General features: G+C 36.3%; 1 protein-coding gene across 1 annotated transcript in view; it reads right to left on the bottom strand.

Moving 5' to 3' along the window:
* Positions 1 to 2,592: 2,592 nt before the first annotated feature.
* Kctd8 (potassium channel tetramerization domain containing 8) overlaps positions 2,593 to 24,677 on the bottom strand; it is a 226,401-nt gene continuing 204,316 nt past the window's right edge. The window contains exon 2 of the mRNA XM_035453235.1: positions 2,593 to 3,426. Within this exon, the coding sequence (XP_035309126.1) occupies positions 2,966 to 3,426 (461 nt within the window). The 3' untranslated portion in view covers positions 2,593 to 2,965. The remainder of the gene's footprint in view (positions 3,427 to 24,677) is intronic.

Here is a 24,677-nt window from a genome sequence, read left to right on the forward strand (position 1 = left end):
GTCCCTTGATTCCTCTTAAGCCTACATGAGACCATCCAAGCTCTAGCCTCTACTGACAGAAAAATAGTTTAGAAAAATCAGACTCTAAGCCTTATCCTATGGGGAAAAGGTAGTAACTCGTACTTGTGAATGTATTGCTGACATGTCAATCAAACACTTCCCATGGAAAAGGTAGTAGTAACTCATACTTGTGAGTGCATTGCTGACAGGTCAGTCAAGCACTTCCCATATAAGTATTACTCAAAACCAAAAACAATTAAGAAGTAGTAATTTAGATCCCATGGCTCAGAACTTTTATACTAATTTAGCAAGAAGGAATAAATACTTGTGTGTGCCGCTGTTTAAGAAGGCAGAGATAAGTAAATCAGAATTCATATTCTTACTGAATTCTTTCAATTATAATTCTACTTGAACTCCTTCATTAGGAAAAAGTTTATAGGCATAGGCCTTACTGTTTGTTTCTGGGTTTCATATCATAGGTGATCACTGTGGACATTGTATGTCTAGGATTCTTTGCCTGCTGGCTTGTACTTATATTGGAATATGAAAGATATTGGAAGGGAATTATGTGGAAGGAAATGGAAAGTTAGAGTAATCTCTCCTTTCTTTTTTGATTAGGTTCTGTCTTTGGAAGTGAGTGTGACTCCTGAGAGGTTATAGTTCTTACTAGGTAGCTTGCCCCTCTGCCCCTCTATATTTTAAATTTACTAATTGATAGGGATGGCTTCTTAATTCTATAGGGTCATCACTTTTTTGTTGTTTTCTTTCCAGATCAGTGATGGAAAGTTATGTTTGTATATAAATTATGTCCTAGAAATCATCTCATTTTGATTTGTGTGTGTATGTGTGTGTGTGTGTGTGTGTGTGTGTGTGTGTGTGTGTGTGTGTGTGTGTGTGTGTGTGGTCTGTACATGTGTGTGTGAGTGGGTACATGTATGTACAGGTGTAGGGCATATGGAAGCCAAAAGTTGATATCACATGTCTCCTTCACCTCTTTACACCTTATATATTGATGGGGCCTCTCACTTGAGTGCAGACGTTTTGGATTCAGCTTGTCTAACTGCCTAACTTGATCCATCCTAAGTGCTAGAGACCTGAATTCTGGTCATCACATTTGCAGAACAGTCCCTTACCTGCTAAGCCACCTCCCCAAACCTCTGAGATCATCCTTATGACATTATAGCCCTTTGAATTGTCTATCCATCAGATACACAAAATACAAGTGGTAGATGTCGTTTTGGAAGCCTGGCAATCTGTCAGTCTCTATCACCTGACCAGTATTTTGAATGTCTATTAAGTCATATTGGGACTGCCAACTTCTCAAAATTATATGCACAAATTGAGAGAAGATGCTTTCCCAAAGCCCAAGCAGTTAACTGAAGATTAATCATATATATTAGGTGACTTTTATAGTCCTGGATAGGTGGCACTTTATATAATGATACTATGAAAAATTTTTTTAAAATCCTAAAATGGATGCAGTTCTTTAAACTTCCAATGGATCATGCTCATAACCTTTGTATGCTGGAATAGAGGACATTGCAAGTGCCACCCACACCCTTCCTAAGTCACTGAGTAGAAACTTGAATTCATTCTCGAGGATATTTTTACCTCTCGCGGCCCATTTTCTTTAGCAAAACTTCATGGTATTTTGTATTTATTGCTCTGAAGATTTGGAAGCATAATTGTGTGGCTTTTGATCAGGAAGTGCCTGTCCCACATACACAGGAAGAAAACACTTTTCATCAAGAGTGACCTTTCAGCATGCTGTTGACATTTTTGTCTTGCTTTGTAAGAGATAACGTCCCAGTTTATTGTGGAGAGGCTTTTCAATCTGCTTGTCAGTGAAAATAAACATTCAATGTTCTATCAAATGAAGTCTTTCTTCTCTTGTTTACTGGGGGTTTATTAAGTAATACATGGGTATCCGGATTTCTTTCTATCTTAATTTAAGTTCTGTTTAATCTTTCCAGCATTCAGTTTTAACAACCATTCTGCAATATGGTGTTTTATGTGGAAATTGAAGATGATAAAAATATTTTTAAAGAAAACTCAGTAGAAATAAAAGAATTCTAACACATTTTCCTTTTTTAATAAACACATAAAGCTCTTTGCCATTTCCCTTGATTATTTTGATGAACATGATAATAGGATCTTTTAAATCATTATTGTACCAGTTTTCTCAACATGATGTAAAAAGACTCATTTCACTGAAATAATCATGATTAGTATTGGTAGATGAATGTTGATGCCATAACATAACAGTAAAAGGCATATTTACACCATCTTAACATACAGAAACACCATACATCTACACAAAAGGACCACAGATCCAGAACAAAGGAAGTTCAATTTCCTAGACATCTTACATTTATAAACTTTGCCTGAAACTATATAAATATTTATATAATTTTTGCTTTATTTTAATATTTTTTCTTTCATAGCAACAAACAGATCTTCCCTATTTCTTGCAATTTATTTGTAACATTGTGTTCATGCAAAAATAATACTTGTTTTATTGCATTAACATTTAGACAGTTGTAGATTTGGGTTCTAAAACTGTCACCTAAAATTTTACTTCATGTTGCTTCATCCACATAGTTGTCTGAGTTGGTGTGATATGAAGATTTTTCTGTTTGTTTGGTGAGTTACAGAGAGACAAATATGTCCAGGTGACCACAGTTCAAAAATCAAGATTCTTAAGTTTCTTCATCATGCACAATATACTTTCGTTATTACAAAATGGCTTGAATCAGATACACCATTTTGACACACATTTGTTGGTTTCATTTTTTAAAAATTATGTTTCTAAAAACAACAACAAAGTAATGAAAAGAAAAATACTGTCCCACATCCACTGTTCACAAAAAGGAAGAGCAGCAAGAATCACACCTACCAAGAGTCAGGTGGTGACATTGTAGTAAACATTGAATGCCATTAAAACAAGCCAGGAACACCAGCATGACTACAACCCGTACTTCTGAAGCAGTTCAGATTGCCACTGACGTTTGCGCTCAGGAAAACAATCTGGAATGTGGATTTTTTTAAAATCCTGAATACACTTTTTCATTTCTTCCTCCACACTTAGCTTCTCACAGACCTTCTTTTTGGAGAGATTGGTTTCCCGGGACTTGCTGATGAGTGACTGGAAGAGTTCACTGTTTCGGCGCTTGTCTGGTGGTGGCATCCACTGGACTGGTGCTTTTTTGGAGGGTCGATCCAAGGTTAAGGTGTTAGGCTGGTGAGCTGCAGCCTGCTGGGCGTTGGGCGGGTTGTCCTGTGGAGTGCTGGCCTCTGAGTGGCTGTCACAGCTAGATGTGGAGAGCTCATTGCAGGAAGTCCCACTCTCACTTCCTTTGTCTGTGACTTTGTCGCGTTTCCTATCTTCATGGTCCTGTTTGGGTGATACTGCTTTCTGAGGTGGACCTAAGGAAGACAAGTAAGGGGAAAGACAGAAAAAATAAATGAATTAGTAAATTTGTGTTTTCAATTTAAGGATAAGACTATCTCTCTGACCAAAAAGTGTTGTGCTAGCCTGCATTGGATAGGTTGAAAAACAACTTAGGTTTTTTTTATTTGCTAAAAGTCAATTCACTACTTACAACAGAAATCTTTTAGAGCTATACTTAATAAGATTTCATCAAAAGATCATGACTCTCATCATGCAGACAGGAAGGTCATTGTTCATTTGGCTTCTGATTCTTGTTGGAGCATGTGAAGGGGACAAACCAACAGATCCAAAACAGCAGCATCTCCACGACACAGGACAACAACGCCATATCCATGAGGAGCCCCAGTAAGGACCCATTTTCTGTCGTGTAGCAGACACCAGAGGCCTCTAACTAGACCAATGACTCCTAGCAATAAAATAAAAATGAATGGACTAAAGGGTAAACTTGTGATTCAACAGGCCACACTGCAGCTTCCATGACAAGATTCTGCTGTTTTGTTTCTTTTTCTTTTAAATTTGGTTTTGATTTTTTTGGGGGGGAGGGCAGGGATGTTACAAGGTTAGAAGGTACATTGGGGAGATAAATGGGATTGGAATGCATATTGTAAAATACATGAATAATCAATAAAAGTAAAAAAAAAAAGATGTCATTCACAAGCATTCCCCCAGTCTTATTTCTGCATCTCTAGAAGCTGTGATCACTTTCCTGGCAAAAATGCTGTCCTTTGCCTGCTTACTTTCCACAGAAAAACAGGGAAATGCTGTTCAGTTTGACAATGCTGTGGGCTCATCCCAGAGGTATAATCACATTGTGAGTGCTCCCAAATGGGAGACTGATTTAAATGGAATTCTCAAATTCTTCATGCTGTTTCTGAGGAGAATTACAAAACTGCTTTAATCTTAATATTATGAATACCATAAATAGTTAAAATAGGGTGCTCCTCCAAAATATGGGGCTTTGCAATTTGAGGTAAAACACATAGGAGGACAATTTTCAAAAACTGTTAGTTTTCTATAGGATATGCAACACCATTCAACAAATGTGAAAAGGAGATCCCAATCCCACAGTAAAGTCAAAAAAAAAAAAAAAAAAAAAAAAAAAAAAAAAACCTCCAAAAACAAAACAATGACAAAAATAAAAAAACCTAAAATATTTTTCCATCTTGGAAATAATTTGTTAAAATATTTAAAATAATGACCATGGAAATTACAATTTTAACTGCTTTTTCACTATGTTTTTACCCACAGACAAGTGTCGCTCTCACCCCTTATCAAAGAAGCCTCTTTGTGCAGCCGATGGATGTCATTATACTGATCAAAACATGGAGAACAAGTGACTGTGGATGTCCAGCTCCAACAATAAAAGCCCTTAAGTTCTTTTCTATTATGGAAGTCTCTAAATTAAAATGATAAAATGAATATGAAGGGACATTTTCCCATGGATATAAATTAATCCCTAGAAGAGAAACACAATTTCAACTTCTACTGTGCACTTATAAAACAACAAAATACAAGTGAAATATTCCATAAGCTCAATGAAATTTAGTCCCAGGGGAATATAATCAACTTATACGTGTTCCATTCTTAGTCTTTAAACACAGACAAAAGAATGTTAAGTTTGCATAGTATGTTCAGTGTGGGTGCATAGTCTATTTCAATAATTTAGAAAATTTGGCTTCTCTGGCTACGTTTTTAAATTTCAGAGACTGAATTTCCTTATGTTAAATTTCTAAAATTTTTGCAGGGAATCAATACATATGGAGTATTTTGATTGATTCTGGCATGCTCAAATGCTAATTATGCTTGCTTAAAGTATGTAAACCTGGGCTGTTGACCATGGAAATGAGGCACTATTGTTCATTTGCAAATTGACTTTAAGGACTGAGGAATCCAAATACTTTCATTCTAATTCTGGCTCTGCTCATGTTAACTATACATAGATGAGTAGGTATGTAGTTTTAGTTTCTTTGAACCTAATTTTTTTAGTTTATTTGTTGAAATAATATTAAAATGAGAATACCTACTCACATGGAAATGTTAAAGTTTAAATGAGGGGGTAATATATGTGTGGGAAATTTGCAACTTTTAAAATTCTATCTTAGGTAAACTATTATTAGTTCAGAGTCTAAATTCACCTACCATAAAGATTTTCATTTAATTATTAAACTTTTATGTCCAAGAAGGAATTTGCTTAAGAAAATAAAGGCACCATCATGTTTTCCAGAAGTGTTAATTCAACCAACTGTAGAACTAGGCATGTACTTGGTGGCAATTTGCTTGTTTAGGAAGAGCAAATCCCTGTGTTTGGGAACTGTCACCACAGAAATAATAGTAACAAAAACAACAATAAAAGTTTATATATCAAGCAAAGTAGACTGGAGGATGTCACCAAATTTGATGAATTCAAAAAAAAATAGGGCTTTTGATGGATTTTAGTGGGCCTTCTTATATTGCAATAAAAAGGGAGAAAATGATAAATTTCTCAGGCATTTGAGAAGTGGTAAAGAAATTAAACATGAATTCGTATATCTGTCAACAGGCCATCTAAGCTCTGTGAAGTAATATGAATATGCTCAATCATAAGTCCACAGTGGAGTTGTTTTTAATGCAGAAGTATTTCTAAATGAAGTCTGTGTACAACTGCACACATTACAATTGTATTTTAGTCTCTTTACCGGCATAGCAATGATTGAAAAGACTGGGCATATAAAATTTTCCCAGAAGGGAACTTACCATTAAATGTGCTAAAGTCAACTGTTTCTGAATGGGTTTATGGTGCTAAAGAAGAAAGAACAAGCCATCTAAGTATTTTAAATGTTAAGCAGTTGAGTCAAAGAGGAGAAAAACAAAGGTTTGTGATTGACAAAACTGTGTTGAATATCTACATGTACGAGGAATAACTAGTTAGATGAGAAAAGTTCACCTTAACTCTGGAAATTGTCCTAATATCAGTTATTACTGATTTGTAGGATAGAAAAGTACATATGTAACTTAAGCTTATATAGCACATGGACAGATGTGAAAAACTATAATGTGACTGAATTGAACTAAGAAACAAAGCATTTTAACTAATTACAGAAATTCCTACTCTGAATTGAAACTTCACATAGAAGAGGCATTTATCTTCAAGTAAAAGACTAAATGAAGAAAAAGGAATGGGTATTAGAGAAAAAGAAGTCATTTCTGTATATTTCTACCATCTCTGGGAATTACCACATTTACGGTTGAAGAGGAATTAAGAAAAAGAAACACCAAGATTGTTTAATAAAGTCTCAAGGAGTCATGTTATTTTATATTTAAAGTTATATGTGATGCATAGAATATTTAATATGTTATATATAATTTTAAATGAAGTCATGCCATTCAAGCTGACATTGCTCCCAAAGGGCCATAGACTACATAAAAATGTCATGAGCAACCCTTTGTCAAATGATTAGTCAGAGTAATATAAGTGCTTGGCAAAACAGTATGGGCTATTAATAATGCCTTTGATGGCCTCTCAGAGATTAAGGATAAGTAAGTCCCCACTTCTCAAACACTGTACACTTAGCATAAAGAACTGGATGATTTGAGATGGATCTCACCTGGAAATTTCCTTCCTGTGGTCTAGCTTTCCCAATATCAGAAATACTTTGCAAGCTGACAAAGATAGGCCTATACAGCTGTGATGTCTATGAACAACAACATTGACCAGCATGGCAAGATATTCTTAAAAGTACAATAATAGCACTCATATCTTGGTGGTTCCAACCAATTGAAGTCTGCTCAACAGGAAAAAATCATACCTTGTATTAGAAACATCCAAATATGCAGGTATAGTGGGGTCGTGGATCTTAGAAGAGAACCTACTATGATCACTTTAGTAGACCAGTACAATTCTTAACTACAATCTAAAACTTATGCTTATACACACAGATAAGTGTAGCTCTCACCCCTCATCAAAGAAACTTCTTTCTACAGCAAATTGATTTAATTAAAGAAAACCACAACTGGGCATAATTCAGAGATCATTGCATCATAGGGAACCCAGCCTCTGTGGATACATGTTCAACACAACTCCTGAACTTAATTTGAGGAACATTTCAAAAGAGAGTCTAAAAGATTGAAAGAAACACAAAACCAGGAAATCTGCACTGTGTTTCCTAAAAATGGCTGCCTAAAAAGACCTGAACACTGTCAAAACCAATAGGTATATTACCACAAAAGAGTGAAAATCTCAGAGTTTCAGTCCTATACAAAGAAATGCAGGCAATTAGTGACTTTCAGTGTGGAGAAACAATTAGCCTATTACAGTGGTGAGCCTCCTAACTATTTATTCAATACAAGACAATCAGCCTTAAAATCATATATAAAACAGAAGTAGACTTAAGGTGTGTGTGTGTGTGTGTGTGTGTGTGTGTGTGTGTGTGTGTGTGTGTGTAAGGAAATGTGGCCATCAATTTCAGAGGAAGACAAAGATTAGGAGATATTAGAGGGTATATAGGAAAGGTTCGGGGAGGGAAGGGAAAGAGGAATGAAGTAATTGTATTTCAATTAAAATATTTTGCATAATAAAAGGAAGAGAAAGAGTGAAAAAAAGAAGAAAGGAAAGAAGGAACAAAGGAAGGAAACAAACAAGCTATGAAGGAAAGAAGGAAGGAAAGAAGGAAAGCAGAAACATGATTAAAAGGGACATTGCTACTTCCTGAATTTTCATATAGGCATGTCTCTTACTAGGCTAGTCTAATTTTCCCAGTAATTACTTTTTTATTTTAGTGTATTTATTTATATTGTGTATTCAAGTCCAAAATTAAGACTCCTTGAAGACAGAGGCAATGCAACACAAAACAAACTTTTGTGTTTGAGTTTCATTGGTTCTTTGATCGGAGAACATGAAAGGATGTTGTCTCTGAATTTGTGTAGTACTTAATTTGACTACACCATTTATCCAGCAACTTGTATTCAGCACTTGCTATGTTATTAACTATCCTTCTAGCTGACAATGAAGTAGTATGTTAATCATGTGCCCATCTTTGTAGCAAAATATCTGAGATAGCAATGAGGATGAAAGATTTGTTTTTGATCAGAATTTCAATGGCTCATCCATGATGAGAAGGCTCTATATTGCTTTGAGTCCAGGGGAAAGCATAGATTCGTGGTAAAGGGTATGTGGTACAGCATCTTACTTCATGGCCTCAAAGGTGGTCATTTCATGGTATCTAGGATGTGTAAGACAGACCAAAGATATGCACCCCAGCATAATCAAATTCCAAAGGTTTAACATTCCAATATTTTAACATTTCTCCATTAAGTTGACCAACCCCATAAAGATTCAAAAGCCACCCAGAATTGCTAGACTGAAGATCTACCTTTTAGGATATGGACTTCTGGGAACCTTTTGCAATCTAAAACATGTTATCTTCTACCATCCTGCCACAAAAAATTGGGTCTCACAGTCACACATTGGTGACCTGTCTCCCCCAAAGCATTATCAGTTTTAGAAGCACATGGCTGTGCTGTGTTTCACTCAGGTAGTTTAGAAAATTGATTTGTATTATCTCTAAAACTACTAATAAAATAGATAAGAAAATGCAGTGTAGCATTAGGATAAGAAAATTTATTTGTTCTGTGGAGAATGTACTAAAGGAGGTCACTAACAGTAATCTTTCCTTCTACATTTCATAAAATATATTCTGATTATTGTTTCCTCTCCACCAACTCCTCCAATATTATTGCTTTCTTCTTAAAAACTCAAAGTCTCCCAGGCATAATGAGGTATAAACAAACCTCATTTACATAGGAGTTCTAAGACTCCCAGGGCTAGGTAGATGGGTTTTGTCTTAAAACTTGAAGTTCTAGCTAAAGGAATAAGGCAACCAAAGAAGATCAAGGGGATACAAATTGGAAAGGAAAAAGTCAAATTTTCACTGTTTGCAGATGAAATGATAGTTTACAAAAGTGACCTGAAAAACTCTGCCAGGAACTCCTACTGCTGAAAGATATCTTCACCAAAGTGGCAGGATACAAGATTAACTCAAAAAAAAAATCAGTATCCCTACTATATACAGATGATAAATGGACTGAGAAAGAAATCAGAGAAACATCACCCTTTACAATAATAACAAAAATCAGAAGATATCTTGTGATAACATTAACCAAACAAGTGTAAGACCTGTATGGCAAGAGCTTTGAGTCTTTAAAGAAAGAAATTAAAGAAGATACCAGAAAATGGAAAGATATCCCATGCTCTTAGATAGGTGTAGCGAGAAACCCAGATTAGAGGTACAGCTGACTATGCCTCCTTGGGCCTGGTCACAGGTACCATTGACCATGCCCATTTGGGCCTTGTCAGAGTTAAGTAACTGTGTTCATAGCAGCATTGTTTGTAATAGCCAGAACATGGAAGCAACCAAGATGCCCCTCAACTGAAGAATGGATAGAGAAAATGTGATACATTTACACAATGGAGTACGACTCAGCAGGGGGAAAAAAGCAACGGAATCTTGAAATTCACAGGCAAATGGATAAAACTAGAAGAAACCATCCTGAGTGCGGTAGCCCAGTCACAGAAAGACAAACATGGTATGTACTTACTCATATATGGATTTTAGACTTAGAGCAAAGGATTACCAGCTACAATCGACACTGCCAGAGGAGCTAGGAAACAAGGGGTACCCCAAGAGAAGAATGCATGGTCCCCCAGAGAAGGGAAAAAGGACAGGATCTCCTGAGCTAATTGGGAGCATGGGGTAGGTGATAGGGAGCCTGGAGAAAGAGAGGGGGGAAGAGGAAGGAAGGAGGAAATGGGGGAGTAGGAAGGTTGAGTCAGGGGAAGAATAGAGCAGAGCAGGATGATATATACCATAACAGAGGGAGCCATTATAGGTTCCAGGAGAGATGACACTAGGGAGATTTCCAGAGATATACAAGGATGACACCAACTGGCAATCTAAGCAATAGTGGAGAGGCTACCCTAATTGCCCTTCCCTTATAATGAGACTGATGACTACTTTATATGCCAATTAAGAGCCCTCATAGAGTGGCTGATGGAAGCAGAGCAGGCAACCACAGCTAAACACTGAACTGAATTCAGGAACCCAGTTGCAGAGAGGCAGGAGTGATAACAAAGAGGTCAAGACTGGGCTGGTGAAACCCACAGAAACAGCTGACCTGAACAAGGGGGAGCACATGGACCCCATATTTCAGTCTTACCCCTGAAAGTGGATGTCAGTGAGGAGGCCTTGGCATTCTATGGGGCATATGGTAGTAGATCAGTATTTATTCCTGGAGTAGGAAAGGACTTTGGAGCGATGCTCTCTCAGCCTGGACACATGGTAAAGAGCCTATGCCCTGCCCTGGATGATATGACAGACTTTAGCGATCCCCCATGAAGGGACTTACCCTCCCTGGGGAGCAGAAGGGAGATGGGCTGGGGGTTGGTGGTGGCAAGGAAGGAGGGGAGGGAGAGGGATCAGGGGTTGACATGTGAAGCAGGCTTGTTTCTAATTCAAGCTAATGAATAAAAATTAAAACAGAATAAATAAGTTAAAATAAACATTCAAAGCATGTTCTGAAAACTGCTTTCAGACTAAAACATTCTCATAGTTGAGTACAGTTTATCTCTTAGTGACCCACAAGTACTTGTTTAAGTCCATATAAGTACTTGAAGTTATTTTGCTTTAAGTAACAGTTTTCTTGTTTCAGATTTGACCCTATGTTTGTCTCAACATTCACATCCCATAAACATACACTGAACACAGAACACATACACACACACTCGCTATACCCATAAACTACACACTGTACAATATACTCTACAGGCACACACACACACACACACACACACACACACACACACACACACACACACACACACATTACTGTATTATTTAGGGTCAGAAATTGTTTTTGCTGTAATTCCTGATGCACCACTGAAGTAATAGCTACAAAATATTATAAAAGCACATCTGAGACAGGTTTATTTTTAAAAACTTTTTCTATTCTGTTTTGTATTATATAAACATGAAAATGTAAGCAAAAGAATAATCAGGTTCAAGTTATATGACAAAAGTGAACAGAAACACAGGACACTGAGTGAAATCAACCTCTGGCAGTGGTCCAAAAAGAGGCCATCACAGTATGTAGTGAGTGAGCACATCACTTTTGCAGTACAGTCCTGCTCTGCCCATTCATTCATTCAAGAGAAATAAATATTTAAAAATAATACATAGTGAGGAAATTATTTTCTCTGCTCTGTATGGTATGTGAATTCTATGCCACTTCCATGGTCGCTGCTGACACTTGCAGCTGTGTGTGTGTCTAGAGAAAATGTGTTCAGTCTATTCATCTACCCGGAGGCCTTGTCATCTGCAAATTGTTAGAGAAACCTCACCAGGGCTCTATATTTAAGAATTATCTTAATGCTGCACCCATGGAAACTAAGACTCTATGTTTTATTACCATTCTGGTGCTCAAAACAAACAACAGAAACAGAGCTTCCCACACTCCTTTGGGATCTTTAAATTAAGACTGCAGAACCTCTCTGTGGACATTTCTGTTTCATCTATTTGAATCTGCCATTCCATATTAAAGTTGTTAGCACATTTTTCATGTGTCACATTAGCCACCTCCCTCTAATGACCTCCTTTGAAACTGACACATAGTAGAGGGGAGAATAATTTATCTGTTTTTGAAATTTGTGAACAAAAGCCTATGCTTGCTTGTTCTACATCTATAAAACTGGGGTCTCAACACCTAGAAGATTCTCGGCAAGGATTAATGAGATGTATCAACAGCATCTCTGATGGCTGGGGTGGTGGTGGGGGAGAGGATCCTCTATAAATAAGGATGGAAGTTGTTCTTATTGTGTGTTATATATAACAAAAATTATATGAACATAAAACCATGGTAGTATAAATTACACTTGTCTCTTATATAATACCAAACAATTGTTTCGGGCCTGATCAAAACTATATTTTCCATTAAGATATTTTTATACATGCGTATCATTGTTTTTAGCTTGCTTCCACCTTTTCTGCCATCCATGACAGACTACGCCCCAACTGTCTGAGAAAAGGCCTTTTGTATGTGAAATTGGTATACCCATGCATGTGGAGGCAGGAGGTTAACCTTAAGCATTGTTTCTCAGAAGTTGTATCCTTGTTTTCAGTGGGCAAGGATGAGAGACCCTCTTGCCTGTGCTTCATTCCTGGAAGATTACACATGTGAACCACCAAAACTGGCTTTGCATGTGAGTGATGGAATCTAGCTGAGTTCTTCGAGCTTGCATGGCAAGAACTTTAGACACTGAGCTCTCTCTCCAGGTTTGAAATACAGCCCTGTATGAAAATGGTGGAAACATATTAAGACGAAGCTAAATGGTGGAGCCTACCAGAAATTCCAACACTCAGGAAGCATGGGCAGTAGGACTGCTAGAATCTCAAGCCCAGCAACACACAGCAAGTGCAAAGCCTGTCAGAGATACACATCAGAATATTTTGGAAAGACAATAACAATATAATCAGATTTTCAAGGATGTAGGAAAGAAGCCTGCAATAATCCAAGACTTAGATTCCAGGAGCATAAGCAATTGCAAGGAGAAAACTAGAGGTCAGGAGATTTTTATCTGATGGATAACTGCAGCTTATGTGCTTATTTGTCAATGAAGATTTTTAAGTATTTCCAACTTCTTGTAGCTGCCTTACCATTTACTGTGAGTGTTGCCTCTTTTCCCTTTGAGATTTATAAATGTTTGTCTCTTATGGAGGTAATTTGGCACACAGTCATGAGAATGAATGGGAAACAGAAGCATGCATGTGCATAGCAGAATTTAATTTCACTTTGTGATATAATAAAAAAAAGTGCTTCATCTTTGAAAATAGTAAAACTGTGCTCATGGCAAAAGTTCTGGTACCTACTTGCTAGGTCTTCAAAAAGTCAGTTTTCTACCTTGTTTCAGAAGGATGAAAACTGTGACATCAGTTTGCTAGGGTGATTTTCTGTCAGAATGTCTGTGGGGCAGACTTTGGCATTGGGCTTAAATGTAGCACAGTAGACACAGAGATGGAGAATGAGACAAAGATTGAGATTGTGTTTAAGAAGGAAATTAGTGGTGATAATTATGACTTTTTTCAGTACTGATTATAAAGCACAGGACTTTATACATACCTGATAAGTTGTATACCACTAACTCACACCCATAACTACTGTAACATTATACAGTGACTGGTCAGTGGATTGGTGTATATTAATCTTTAAATTTATGAAAGTGTACAGATTACTGTATATGATTGTATATGTTATTCATAGTTACATTAAATATAAGGAGAATCTAATCAGCATAATGGATATTTATTTAGTCATGAAAAAGAATAAAATGTTGCCATTTTCAGGAAAATGGATATAACTAGACATTATTAATTAGACAAAGTAAATCAAAAGCAGAAATCTAAATATAGCAGGGTCTTTCTCATTTGGAGGTCCAAGATTTATGTAGGTACAGAAAATAATGTATGTATATAGGACATGAAAGGGGAAGTATAACTCTAGTGAAATATAGTGGGGCTAATGGAAGAGGGAGGGAAATAAAACTCTTCGGTAGAAGATATAGGATGTATAAAATATACATGTACAAAATGTCCTTATGAAGCCTTGTACCATATACAATGAATATAGACAAATTAAAAAGAAAAACAAAAACAAAAGCAGTTTTCTTAGAAAAGAAAGGAACCTATAAATGTCATAGCTGTGTGTGTGTGTGTGTGTGTGTGTGTGTGTGTGTGTGTGTGTGTTTGTGCGTGTCTATGTAGAAGAATATATTTGGTGTTCCATGTATCTCTTTATTTAAAAGAGTCAAACACCAGGCTACAGTAATAGATTTGTTATCTAGTCTGAGCCATTCATAATACCTTACTTAGCTAGCCCCATGATCTCCTGCATGGACTCAGGTTAGAAAGCAAGTAATTATGGATGCTCAACAGCAGGAAGTTTATATGATTTATTAAAGTGCTCATGAGGGGAAGGAAAGCAAAGATTTTTTGCAACATTGCATCTACCTCAGTCCATACATCGAGGGACAAAAAACAAAACAAAACAAAACAAAGCAAAACAAAAAACTAAACATGAATCCCTATAATATTGGAACATTGTGGTGACTAAATCACCAATTCCTTAGGAAAGTTCCACCTGTTGATGAATAACTATAGACCATTTAAAATATAAATCTAGAGTAGAGGAAGGAGTAACAGGCCCATACCCTTCTCTGGTAAGATAAGATCATGTGGAAATACTTAGATTAATAGAAATGGGTTAATAATTAAGACAGAGCCAGCCAATAAGAATCCCTAGCCAGCGCCAGACCGAATTCCTCCTCCTAGCCAGCGCCGACACACTGATCACCCAGTGGCAGTTCTGTCTCCATCCACTGCCACAGAGGGACCCAACACACAGGACACAGCCGACGCCCCCATAATAGTGACACCTCCATCCACGAGAAGAGGACAGATATCAGAGTATTGGATCTGTTTGCATCTACCAGAAGAGAACCTTGGTCACATACCCACGAGAAGAGAAAGAAATTCCTGCTACACCCACTTGAAGAAAGGATGAGAAGAGGACAAATTAAAATCACATTCAACAAGAGAATACTCGAGATGACACCTCCGGAGACTAGGTTACACACACAGGCAAGACATGAACATCACAATGCAGATGAACCAGAAGAGAATGACCTTAAAACATCTTCAGAAAAATGATAGAGGACCTCAAAGAGGACATGAGAAAATACCTTAAAGAAATGGAAAAAAAAAAAACCAAAAAATATGTTATAAACAAATCTCTAAAGGAAACAGTTCAAGATCTAAACACTGAAATATAGACAATAAAGAAAGCACAATCTGAGGAAATGCTGGAAATAGAAAAGCTGGGTAATTGATCAGGAACTACAGATGTAAGCATAACCAACAGAATACAAGAGATGGAAGAGTGAATCTCAGGAGTTGAAGAACACTAGCGGAAATAGATTCATCAACCAAAGAAAATCTTAAGTCCAACAAATCCCTAACACAAAATATCCAGGAAATATGGGATACCGTGAAAAGACCAAACCTAAGAATAATAGGTATAGAAGAAGGTGAAGAAATCCAACTCAAAGGCACAGAAAACATATTCAACAAAATCATAGAAGAAAACTTTCCCACCCTAAAGAAAGACATACCAATGAAAATACAAGAAGCCTACAGAACACCAAATAGACTGAACCAAAAAAAAGGTCTCCTCGCCACATAATAATCAAAACCCCAAACATACAGAATAAAGAGAAAATATTAAGAGCAGCAAAGGAAAAAGGTCAAGTAACCTATAAAGGCAAACCTATCAGAATCACACCTGACTTTTCCATGGAAACTCTGAAAGCCAGAAGGTCCTGGATAGATATTCTACCTACACTAAGAGACCATGGATGCCAGCCCAGACTACTATACCCAGCAGAGCTTGCAATCAATATAGAGGGAGAAAACAAGATATTCCATGAAAAAAACAGATTCAAACAATACATATCCACCAATCCAGCCCTACGGAAAGTTCTGGAAGGAAAACTGCAACCCAAGGATGTTAACTACAATAAGAAAAATATAGGCATTAGATAACCCCACTTTACCAACAGCCAAAAGGAAAAAAGGGATAGAATCCCACACATAATCTCACCACCATCACCAAATCAAAACAAACAAGAGTGAAAAATCAATGGTCATTAATATCCATCAACATTAATGGTCTTAACTCCCCTATAAAAAGACACAGATTAGCAGAATGGATAAGAAGACAGAATCCTTCCTTCTGCTGCATTCAAGAAAGATACCTCAACTTCAAAGACAGATGGTACCTAAGAATTAAAGTTTGGGGAAAGATTTTCCAAACAAATGGTCCCAAGAAATAAGTAGGAATAGCAATCCTAATATCCAACAAATTGGACTTTCAACTAAAATCAATCAAAAGAGATGAAGAAGGTCACTTCCTACACATCACAGGGGAAATCCATCAGGATGAAGTCTCATATCTGAACATTTATGGCCCAAATACAAAGCCATCCACTTTTGTACAAGAAACATTACTAAAATTCAAATCACACATAAAACCATACACACTTATAGTGGGAGACTTCAACACCCCAATCTCACCTGTGTTCTCACAGGAAAACCAGACAGAAATTTAACAAAGAAACAAAAGAGCTAATAGAAGTTATGGAACAATTAGGCTTAACAGATATCTATAGAATATTCCATCCAAACACAAAACAACTTACTTTCTTCTCAGCACCACATGGAACCTTCTCTAAAATTGACCACATACTTGGTAACATAGCAAATCTCAACAGGTACAAAAAATTGAAATAACCCCCTGTGTCTTATCAGACCACCACACTTTAAAATTAGAATTCAACAACAACACGAACTACAGAAAACCTACAAACTCATGAAAATTAAGTAACACCCAATTGCACAATACATGGGTCAAGGAAGAAATAAAAAATAAATTAAAGGTTTCCTAGAATTCAATGAGAATGAGAACATAACATATCCAAACCTATCAGATACTTTGAAAGCAGTGCTAACAGGAAATTTCATAGCGCTAAATGCCCACATGAAGAGTAACCACACTGGAGAATTAATAGCACAACTGAAAGCTTTAGAAATCAAAGAAGCAATACACCCCAGAGGAGCAGACACCAGGATATAATCAAATTGAGGGCTGAAATCAATAAAATGGAAACTAGGAGAACAATACAAAGAATCAATATAACAAAGAGTTGGTTTTTCCAGAAAATCCACAAGATAGACAAACCTTTATCCAAACTTACCAAACAACAAAGAGTGAACATGCAAATTAATAAAATCAGGAATGAAAAGGGGGACATAACAACAGACACAGAGGAAATCCAGAGAATCATCAGGTCATACTTTGAAAACTTATATTCCTCAAAATTCGAAAACCTAAAGGAAATGGATAATTTTCTGGGCAGATTTCACTTACAAAAATTAAATCAAGAATAGATAACCAACTTGATAGACCTATGAGCCCTAATGATATTGAAACAGTCATAAGAAGTCTCCCAACCAAAAAAAGCACAGGGCCAGATGGCTTCAGTGCAAAATTCTATCAGAAATTCAAAGTACAGCTAGTACCAATTCTACTCAAACTATTCCACACAATAGAAGCAGAAGGGTCATTACCCAACTCTTTTTATGAGGCTTCAATAACCTTGATACACGAGCCACACAAAGACACAACTAAGAAACAGAACTACAGACCAATATCCCTCATGAACATTGATGCAAAAATTCTCAATAAAATACTGGCAAATTGAATCCAAGAACACATCAGAGAAATCATCCATCCCGATCAAGTAGGCTTCATCTCAGGGATGCAAGGATGGTTCAACATGAGAAAATCCTTCAACATAATCCACCATATAAAGACACTGAGGCAAACAACAACAACAACAACAACAACAACAAAAAAACCCACATGATCATCTCACTAGATGCCAAAAAAGCCTTTGACAAAATCCAACATCCCTTCATGATAAAGGTCCTGGAGAAATCAGGGCTAACAGGAACATATATCGACACAATAAAAGCAACATACAGCAAGCTGACAGCCAACATCAAATTAAATGGAGAGAAACTCAATGCAATTCCTCTAAAATAGTGGACAAGACAAGGCTGTCCACTCTCTCCATATCTCTTCAATATTGTCTTGAAGTTCTAGCTAGAGCAATAAGACAACAAAAGGAGATCAAGGGAATACAAATTGGAAAGGAAGAAGTCAAACTCTCACTATTTGCAGATGATACAATAGTCTACATAAGTGACCCGAAAAACTCTTGCAGGGAACTCCTACAGCTGATAAACACCTTCAGCAAAGTGGCAGGATAGAAGATTAACTCAAAAAAAATCTGTAGCCCTACTATACACTGATGACACATTGGTGGAGAATGAAATCAGAGAAACATCACCCTTTATAATTGCCACAAACAACATAAAATACCTTGGGGTAACACTAACTCAAAAAGTGAAAGACATGTAACATAATAATTTTGAGTCTCTAAAGAAATAAATTAAAGAAGAAACCAGAAAATGGAAAGATCTCCCATGCTCTTAGATAGGCAGAATCAACATAGTAAAAATGAGAATCTTGCCAAAAGCAATCTACAGATTCAATGAAATCCCCTTGAAAATCCCAACACAATTCTTCACTGACCTTGAAAGAACAATTCTCAACTTTATATGGAGAAACAAAAGACCCAGGATAGCCAAAAACAACCCTGTACAATAGAGGAACTTCTGGAGTCATCACCATCCCTGACTTCTAGCTCTATTACAGAGCTATAGTCATGAAAACAGCTTGCTATTGGGACAAAAATAGATAGGTAGACCAATGGAATAGAGTTGAAAACCCTGATATTAACACACACCTACGAACACCTGATTTTTGACAAACAATCCAAATATATATGCTCGAACAAAGAGAACATCTTCAACAAATGGGGCTGGCATAACTGGATGCAAACATGTAGAAGACTAAACATAGACCCAAGCCTTTTGCCCTACACAAAACTTAAGTCAAAATGGATCAAAGATCTCAATATAAACCCAGCCACACTGAACTTATTAGAAGATAAGGTGGGAAATTCCCTAGAATTAATTGGTACAGCAGACCCATTCCTTAACATTACACCAGTAGCACAGACACTGAGGTCAACAATTAATAAATGGGACCTCCTGAAACTGAGAAGCTTCTGTAAGGCAAAGGACACAGCAAAACAAAACGACAGCCCACAGACTCGGAAAAGATCTTCGCTAACCCCACATCTGACAGAGGGCTGATATCCAAAATATACAAAGAACTCATGAAGCTAGACTCCAAAACACCAAACAATGAAATTAAAAACTGGGGTAAAGAACTAAATAGACAATTTTTAATGGAGGAATCTAAAATGGCTGAAAGACACATAAGAAAGTGTTCAACATCCTTAGCCATCATGGAAATGCAAATCAAAACAACTCTCAGATACCATCTTACTCCTGTCAGAATGGCAAAAATCAAAAACACTAATGACAGTTTATGCTGGAGAGGATGTGGAGAAAGGGGAACACTCCTGCACTGCTGGTGGGAGTGCCAACTTGTACAGCCACTTTGGAAATCAGTATGGTGACTTCTCAAGAAAATGGGAATTAGTCTACCACAGGATCCAGCAATTCCACTCCTAGGCATATACTCAAAAGAAGCACATTCATATAGCAAGGACATATGTTCAACCATGTTCATAGCAGCACTATTTGTAATAGCCAGAAACTGGAAGCAGCCTAGATGCCCCTCAACTGAAGAATGGATAGAGAAATTGTGGTACATTTACAAAAATAGAGTACTACTCAGCAGAAAAAAACAATGGAATCTTGAAATTTGCAGGAAAATGGATGGAATTCGAAGGAACCATTCTTAGCAAGGTAACCCAATCTCAAAAAGACAAACATAAGTGGATTTTAGACATAGAGTAAGGGATTACCAGCCTACAATCCACACTGCCAGAGAAATTAGTAAACAAAGAGGACCCTAAAAGAAACAAAATTTGACCCCTGGAGAAGGAGAAAGGGCCACCATCCCCTGAGCAAATTGAGAACTTGGGAAGAGGGGAGAGGGATCTTAGAGAATGAAAAGGGAAGAAAAATAAGAATGTATAGGTCATGAAGGAGCTGAAAGGTTTACTCAGGTGTCGATTAAAAGAAAGCTTATGTGATAGGTAGGGTTTTAGTTGTAGGGTGGTAGGGGTGGTAGGGGAGGAAGAGAGGGAGAAGGGAACTGGGATTGCCATGTAATTCAATCTTGTTTGTAATTAAAAAAAAAAGAATCCCTAGCCATCAGCCAACAGTTTTATAACTAATAAAATAAAATAAAATAAAATAAAATATAAATCTAGCTGGCAATATGTTTCTGTAGTGGAGTGCCTGTGAGGTAGTATGTATTCAGGTGTATGTGGGTTTTTGAAACCCCGATCTCTGAAAGAAATAAGTCTAGATGTCTACCTGTGAAAATTTGGGTGTTAAATGTCTAGCTATACTGAAATGTTCATGTTTATTAAGGTTGTTCACAGCATTTTTAATACCATATATGATTTGAAAATGTTTCCTCTGTTTCCTAACTCATCAATTGTGCAATTATTGTGGTCTACCCACTTACCAATTAATCTTAAACTGGTTTTATTCCATTTTAAAACAAAGAGTGATGTTACATTGTCTTCTGAAGTGCATATTCTGATGAATTTGCAAATAATATAAAGATTATTTTCAAATAGTAAGATGCTCCCAGAATATGACACCCCTATCATGTAAGAGAAAAAGATACTGTTTATAATATGAATCTAGTAAAAACAAATAAGATAAATATGTAGGAAACAGATAAGTTTTCAAAATAATAGATCAGACCAAGCAGAACACAGAACAAGTCAGAACAAGTCACATCAAGTCAGAACAAGTCACATGAATCCCGGCTGGGACTTTTCAGAAATTGTGCTCTCTAATACTCGTAGTTACATTTGTAGAGCAGGAACATTCAAGTAGCACCTTTCACTGATACACACATCTCAATCGGAGAGGTTATGACATAAGGGAAGCAATTTCTGTGAGAGCTCCCACAGCCTAATTTCATAATGAGTGAATTCTGCCCCTGTCAAGCTGCCTTCAACTCTTCCTGTCACCTCACAGTGCACTTCACTACAAAATTAATATTTTAACAATGGCAGTAGTGTTGCTCTTCTTTTGCCACTAAAGCCAAAAAATAATAATAAGAGGAAGATATTGTAATGCTGTTCCTGAAACCATCTCAAGATGAAAAGAGAGTTTTAAGCCTTCTCTGTGGACACATCCCAATGGGTGCATCTAAGCATTTGCATTATAGATGATTATGGAACCATATTTAACTCCAAATGAATGAGGGGCACTCACTAATAACGTAGAATATTTTAAAAGTATGAAGTATTGGTAATAGAATCATTTCTTAGTGTAAATCATATTGTAAATATTTCCATGAACCTCCACAGAAGCAGGATTCATAAAAAAACCTGTCTACTGTTTGAATCTTGATGTAATTCAGTGAAAGGAATCAGTGTTATATATTTTATGCTATAAAAACTGAATAGAATTATGTGCTCTTTTAATCAAAAGTAAAAAAATATATAATTCTTATAGAAGAAACATAACTATAAAGAGGAACTAAACTAGACCCATAATTAGCTATTTAAAATTACACAGATAACTAATTAATTATAACTGCATCTTACAATATAATTGTACTGGTGCAACTGTAACTCTATATTGACATTATACAATTACCAAGAAAACTTATTAGAGCATTAATTAAGGGCTCATACTCCTTTGTTTAAATTGTCAGCTGTTGATTTTGTTTACCATGTGCAAACAAATCTGTAAGACCAAGTCAAATGTCATATAGAAGAAAGAAAAAAATATGATTTTATAGCTCAAAGAATAAATTAAAATTATTCATGTGAAGGTGTTATTGATTTTGCTCTGACATTTAATCTTTTTGATTACCACAAAAATGGCATAGTTATACTAGAAACAATATAATCAAAATCAGTAGTATGGCATGCCAAGTTGCTCAACACTCGATCAATTATTATTTCATAATTTAGTTTTTGTTAATACAAATTTATTTAGATATATACATTTGTCACTGTATGTCTTCAAGAATTCAAATAATTACAGAAAAAGTGGAAAATCCACACAATATTTATTTGTGGTATGTATGTTTAGAACATAACCAGGTAATGGGGCATTATGCTTCTAATTTTATAGGATTAATGAATTTACTTTGTCTTATGATGATTTTGTCTAGCGGGCCAGTAAAATGGATGGAGCTGAACAGGGTAATGGATAATTTCTTTTGTAGTCCATTTGAAATCAGATGGGAGGAGTAAAAGGAAAGTGAGAGAAAAAAAATCAGCTCTGATGTTTAACCTTTATTATCAATTTGACTATATTGAAAATTAGCATAGAAATACTAATGAGTGTGTCTCTGAGGGTGTTCTCAGAAAGGTTTAACAAAAGAGGAAAGGCACACCCTAAAGATGGTAGTATCATCCCATATATCTAGGTCCTGAAATGAATAAAAAGAAGATTGTCACCTAAGCAGCAGCATCTTTCTATCTCTGCTTCCCTACTGTAGGGCCAATGTGAGCACCTCCTAGTTATCTGGTCCTGACACCACATCTTCACTGCCATGATTGACTATATGCTCAACCCATGAGTCAAAATAAAGCCCTTCTTCCTTAAGGTATTTGTGACATGCATTATGTTACAGAAAGGAAAAGTACATGCAGCATTAAAACAATTCAAGACATGGGGTTGGGGAGCAGCAGAATAGGTACAAATCTGTGCTTTTATATCCTGATTTGAGTAGGGACATTTGGAGACGTAATAAAAAGTGCAATGTTGTGTAACAGTAGTGCCATTCTCTAGGCAAGGTAATGATATATTAGAGCAAGATGTAGGTGATGGTATTGGAAAGAAATGAAAAATATGAGACATTTTCTGAGTTGAGAGGGAAATGCCCTTAGCAGTCAACAGGTTTAGCTTCTCTGCCTTCATAAATAATAGCTTGAATTAAAAGGACATATAGAGAAAGTTGATTTTGAATGGATATTATGTTTATAATGAAACAAAACAAAATATGGTTCTATTCTTTTAAATATCTTGGTTTTCCAAAACTAACATGTCCAGATGGAAACTCAAGTATGCCTTAGGGCATATACTTGTCTGTGTTTTAGAAAGAAAGTTGGCTCTGAATAGACAGAGAGAGAGAGAGAGAGAGAGAGAGAGAGAGAGAGAGAGAGAGAGAGAGAAGAAAACGATAAAAGTAGACAGAGTGTAGACAAAGAATATAAATGTAAATGTTGAAGAAAATAAGTTATTAAGTCATGCTAACAATGATTATTAACAATCTAAAACTAAGGTCTAGATGATCATAAAAGGTAAAGTGAGAGGGCTAAGAAGTAGAACAAACAATGGACAGTGTCTTGTTAACAGTATATGCCTGCTGGTTAGAATAAAAATAGAAAGCTGAATAAAATACATGACCAGTAAGCATATATAATTTTTAACATGTTAAGAATGTAAACCTATGTCAATAACTATGAGTTAACAAGTAGAAAAGAAAGCACATTGACAGGCCCCAATAGCCTCATTATCTATCACATCTAGAACTTGTTAGAATATGAATATCAAAGAACATTTCAGTAATTTCTTCCCAAATAATCAATAGTTAGAACATGAATTTACTTACACAACATTATACAATGACATAAAAAGACTAACTTGTAGTTCTATTTTCTCCTAGTCCCTATCTGTTCATCACTAAATTAAAAACAGAAGGTACATATCGAGTGTATTTTGTGCAGTGCTTCACTGTTCTAGCAAGAAATACAAAACAAAGTAGACTAGCAAAAGTGTGTGATTTTGGAGATTGTACATACCAGTAAGTATGAGGTGAGCTATAGAGTACAACATTTTCTAACACTACACACACACACAAAAAAAGAAAAAAATAAAATTAATATTTGGGGGGACTGGGAGATGGCTCAGTCAGAAACTGAGTACCCTGTTGTTATGAGAGCAAATGTTCAGATCCACATAACCACATTTTAAAAGGGATAGGCATGGCCATGAACATTAGAAACCCAAATACACACAGGCACAAACAGTGTTGAATTGCAGTATTATGGTTTGGATGCCTATATATATGAAATGTCACCCACAGACTCTTATATAAAAAGCTTGGTTCTTCCTGAGAGGTGATTGGGTCATGAGGGCTCTACATTTATTAGTGGATTAATTTACTTAATTATAATGTGATAGCATTATTAGTATGTAGTAAAATCTTCTGGAGGAAGTGATTAGCTGAAGAAAGTAGGTCACTGTGATGGGCTCATAGAAGCTGTGTTAGGCCCTGGCTCCTTTACTCTGCCTTCTTTGCAATGAACTTAACAAATTTATGGCAATACCTTCTCCCAACCAATGTTGTCCTGCTTCCCTGTTGTTCACAAGGAATGTGCCATGGAAGCAGGGAAGAAAAATCACTGAACCCATGGGTGCTATGTATCTTTCTTCTTGACTATTTCTCAGTGTTATTTGTCACAGTGAGAGATAAATGACTGACCAAAATGAACAGTAAAATT

This window comes from Cricetulus griseus, assembly GCF_003668045.3.
Source record: "Cricetulus griseus strain 17A/GY chromosome 1 unlocalized genomic scaffold, alternate assembly CriGri-PICRH-1.0 chr1_1, whole genome shotgun sequence".
Classification (NCBI taxonomy): domain Eukaryota; kingdom Metazoa; phylum Chordata; class Mammalia; order Rodentia; family Cricetidae; genus Cricetulus; species Cricetulus griseus.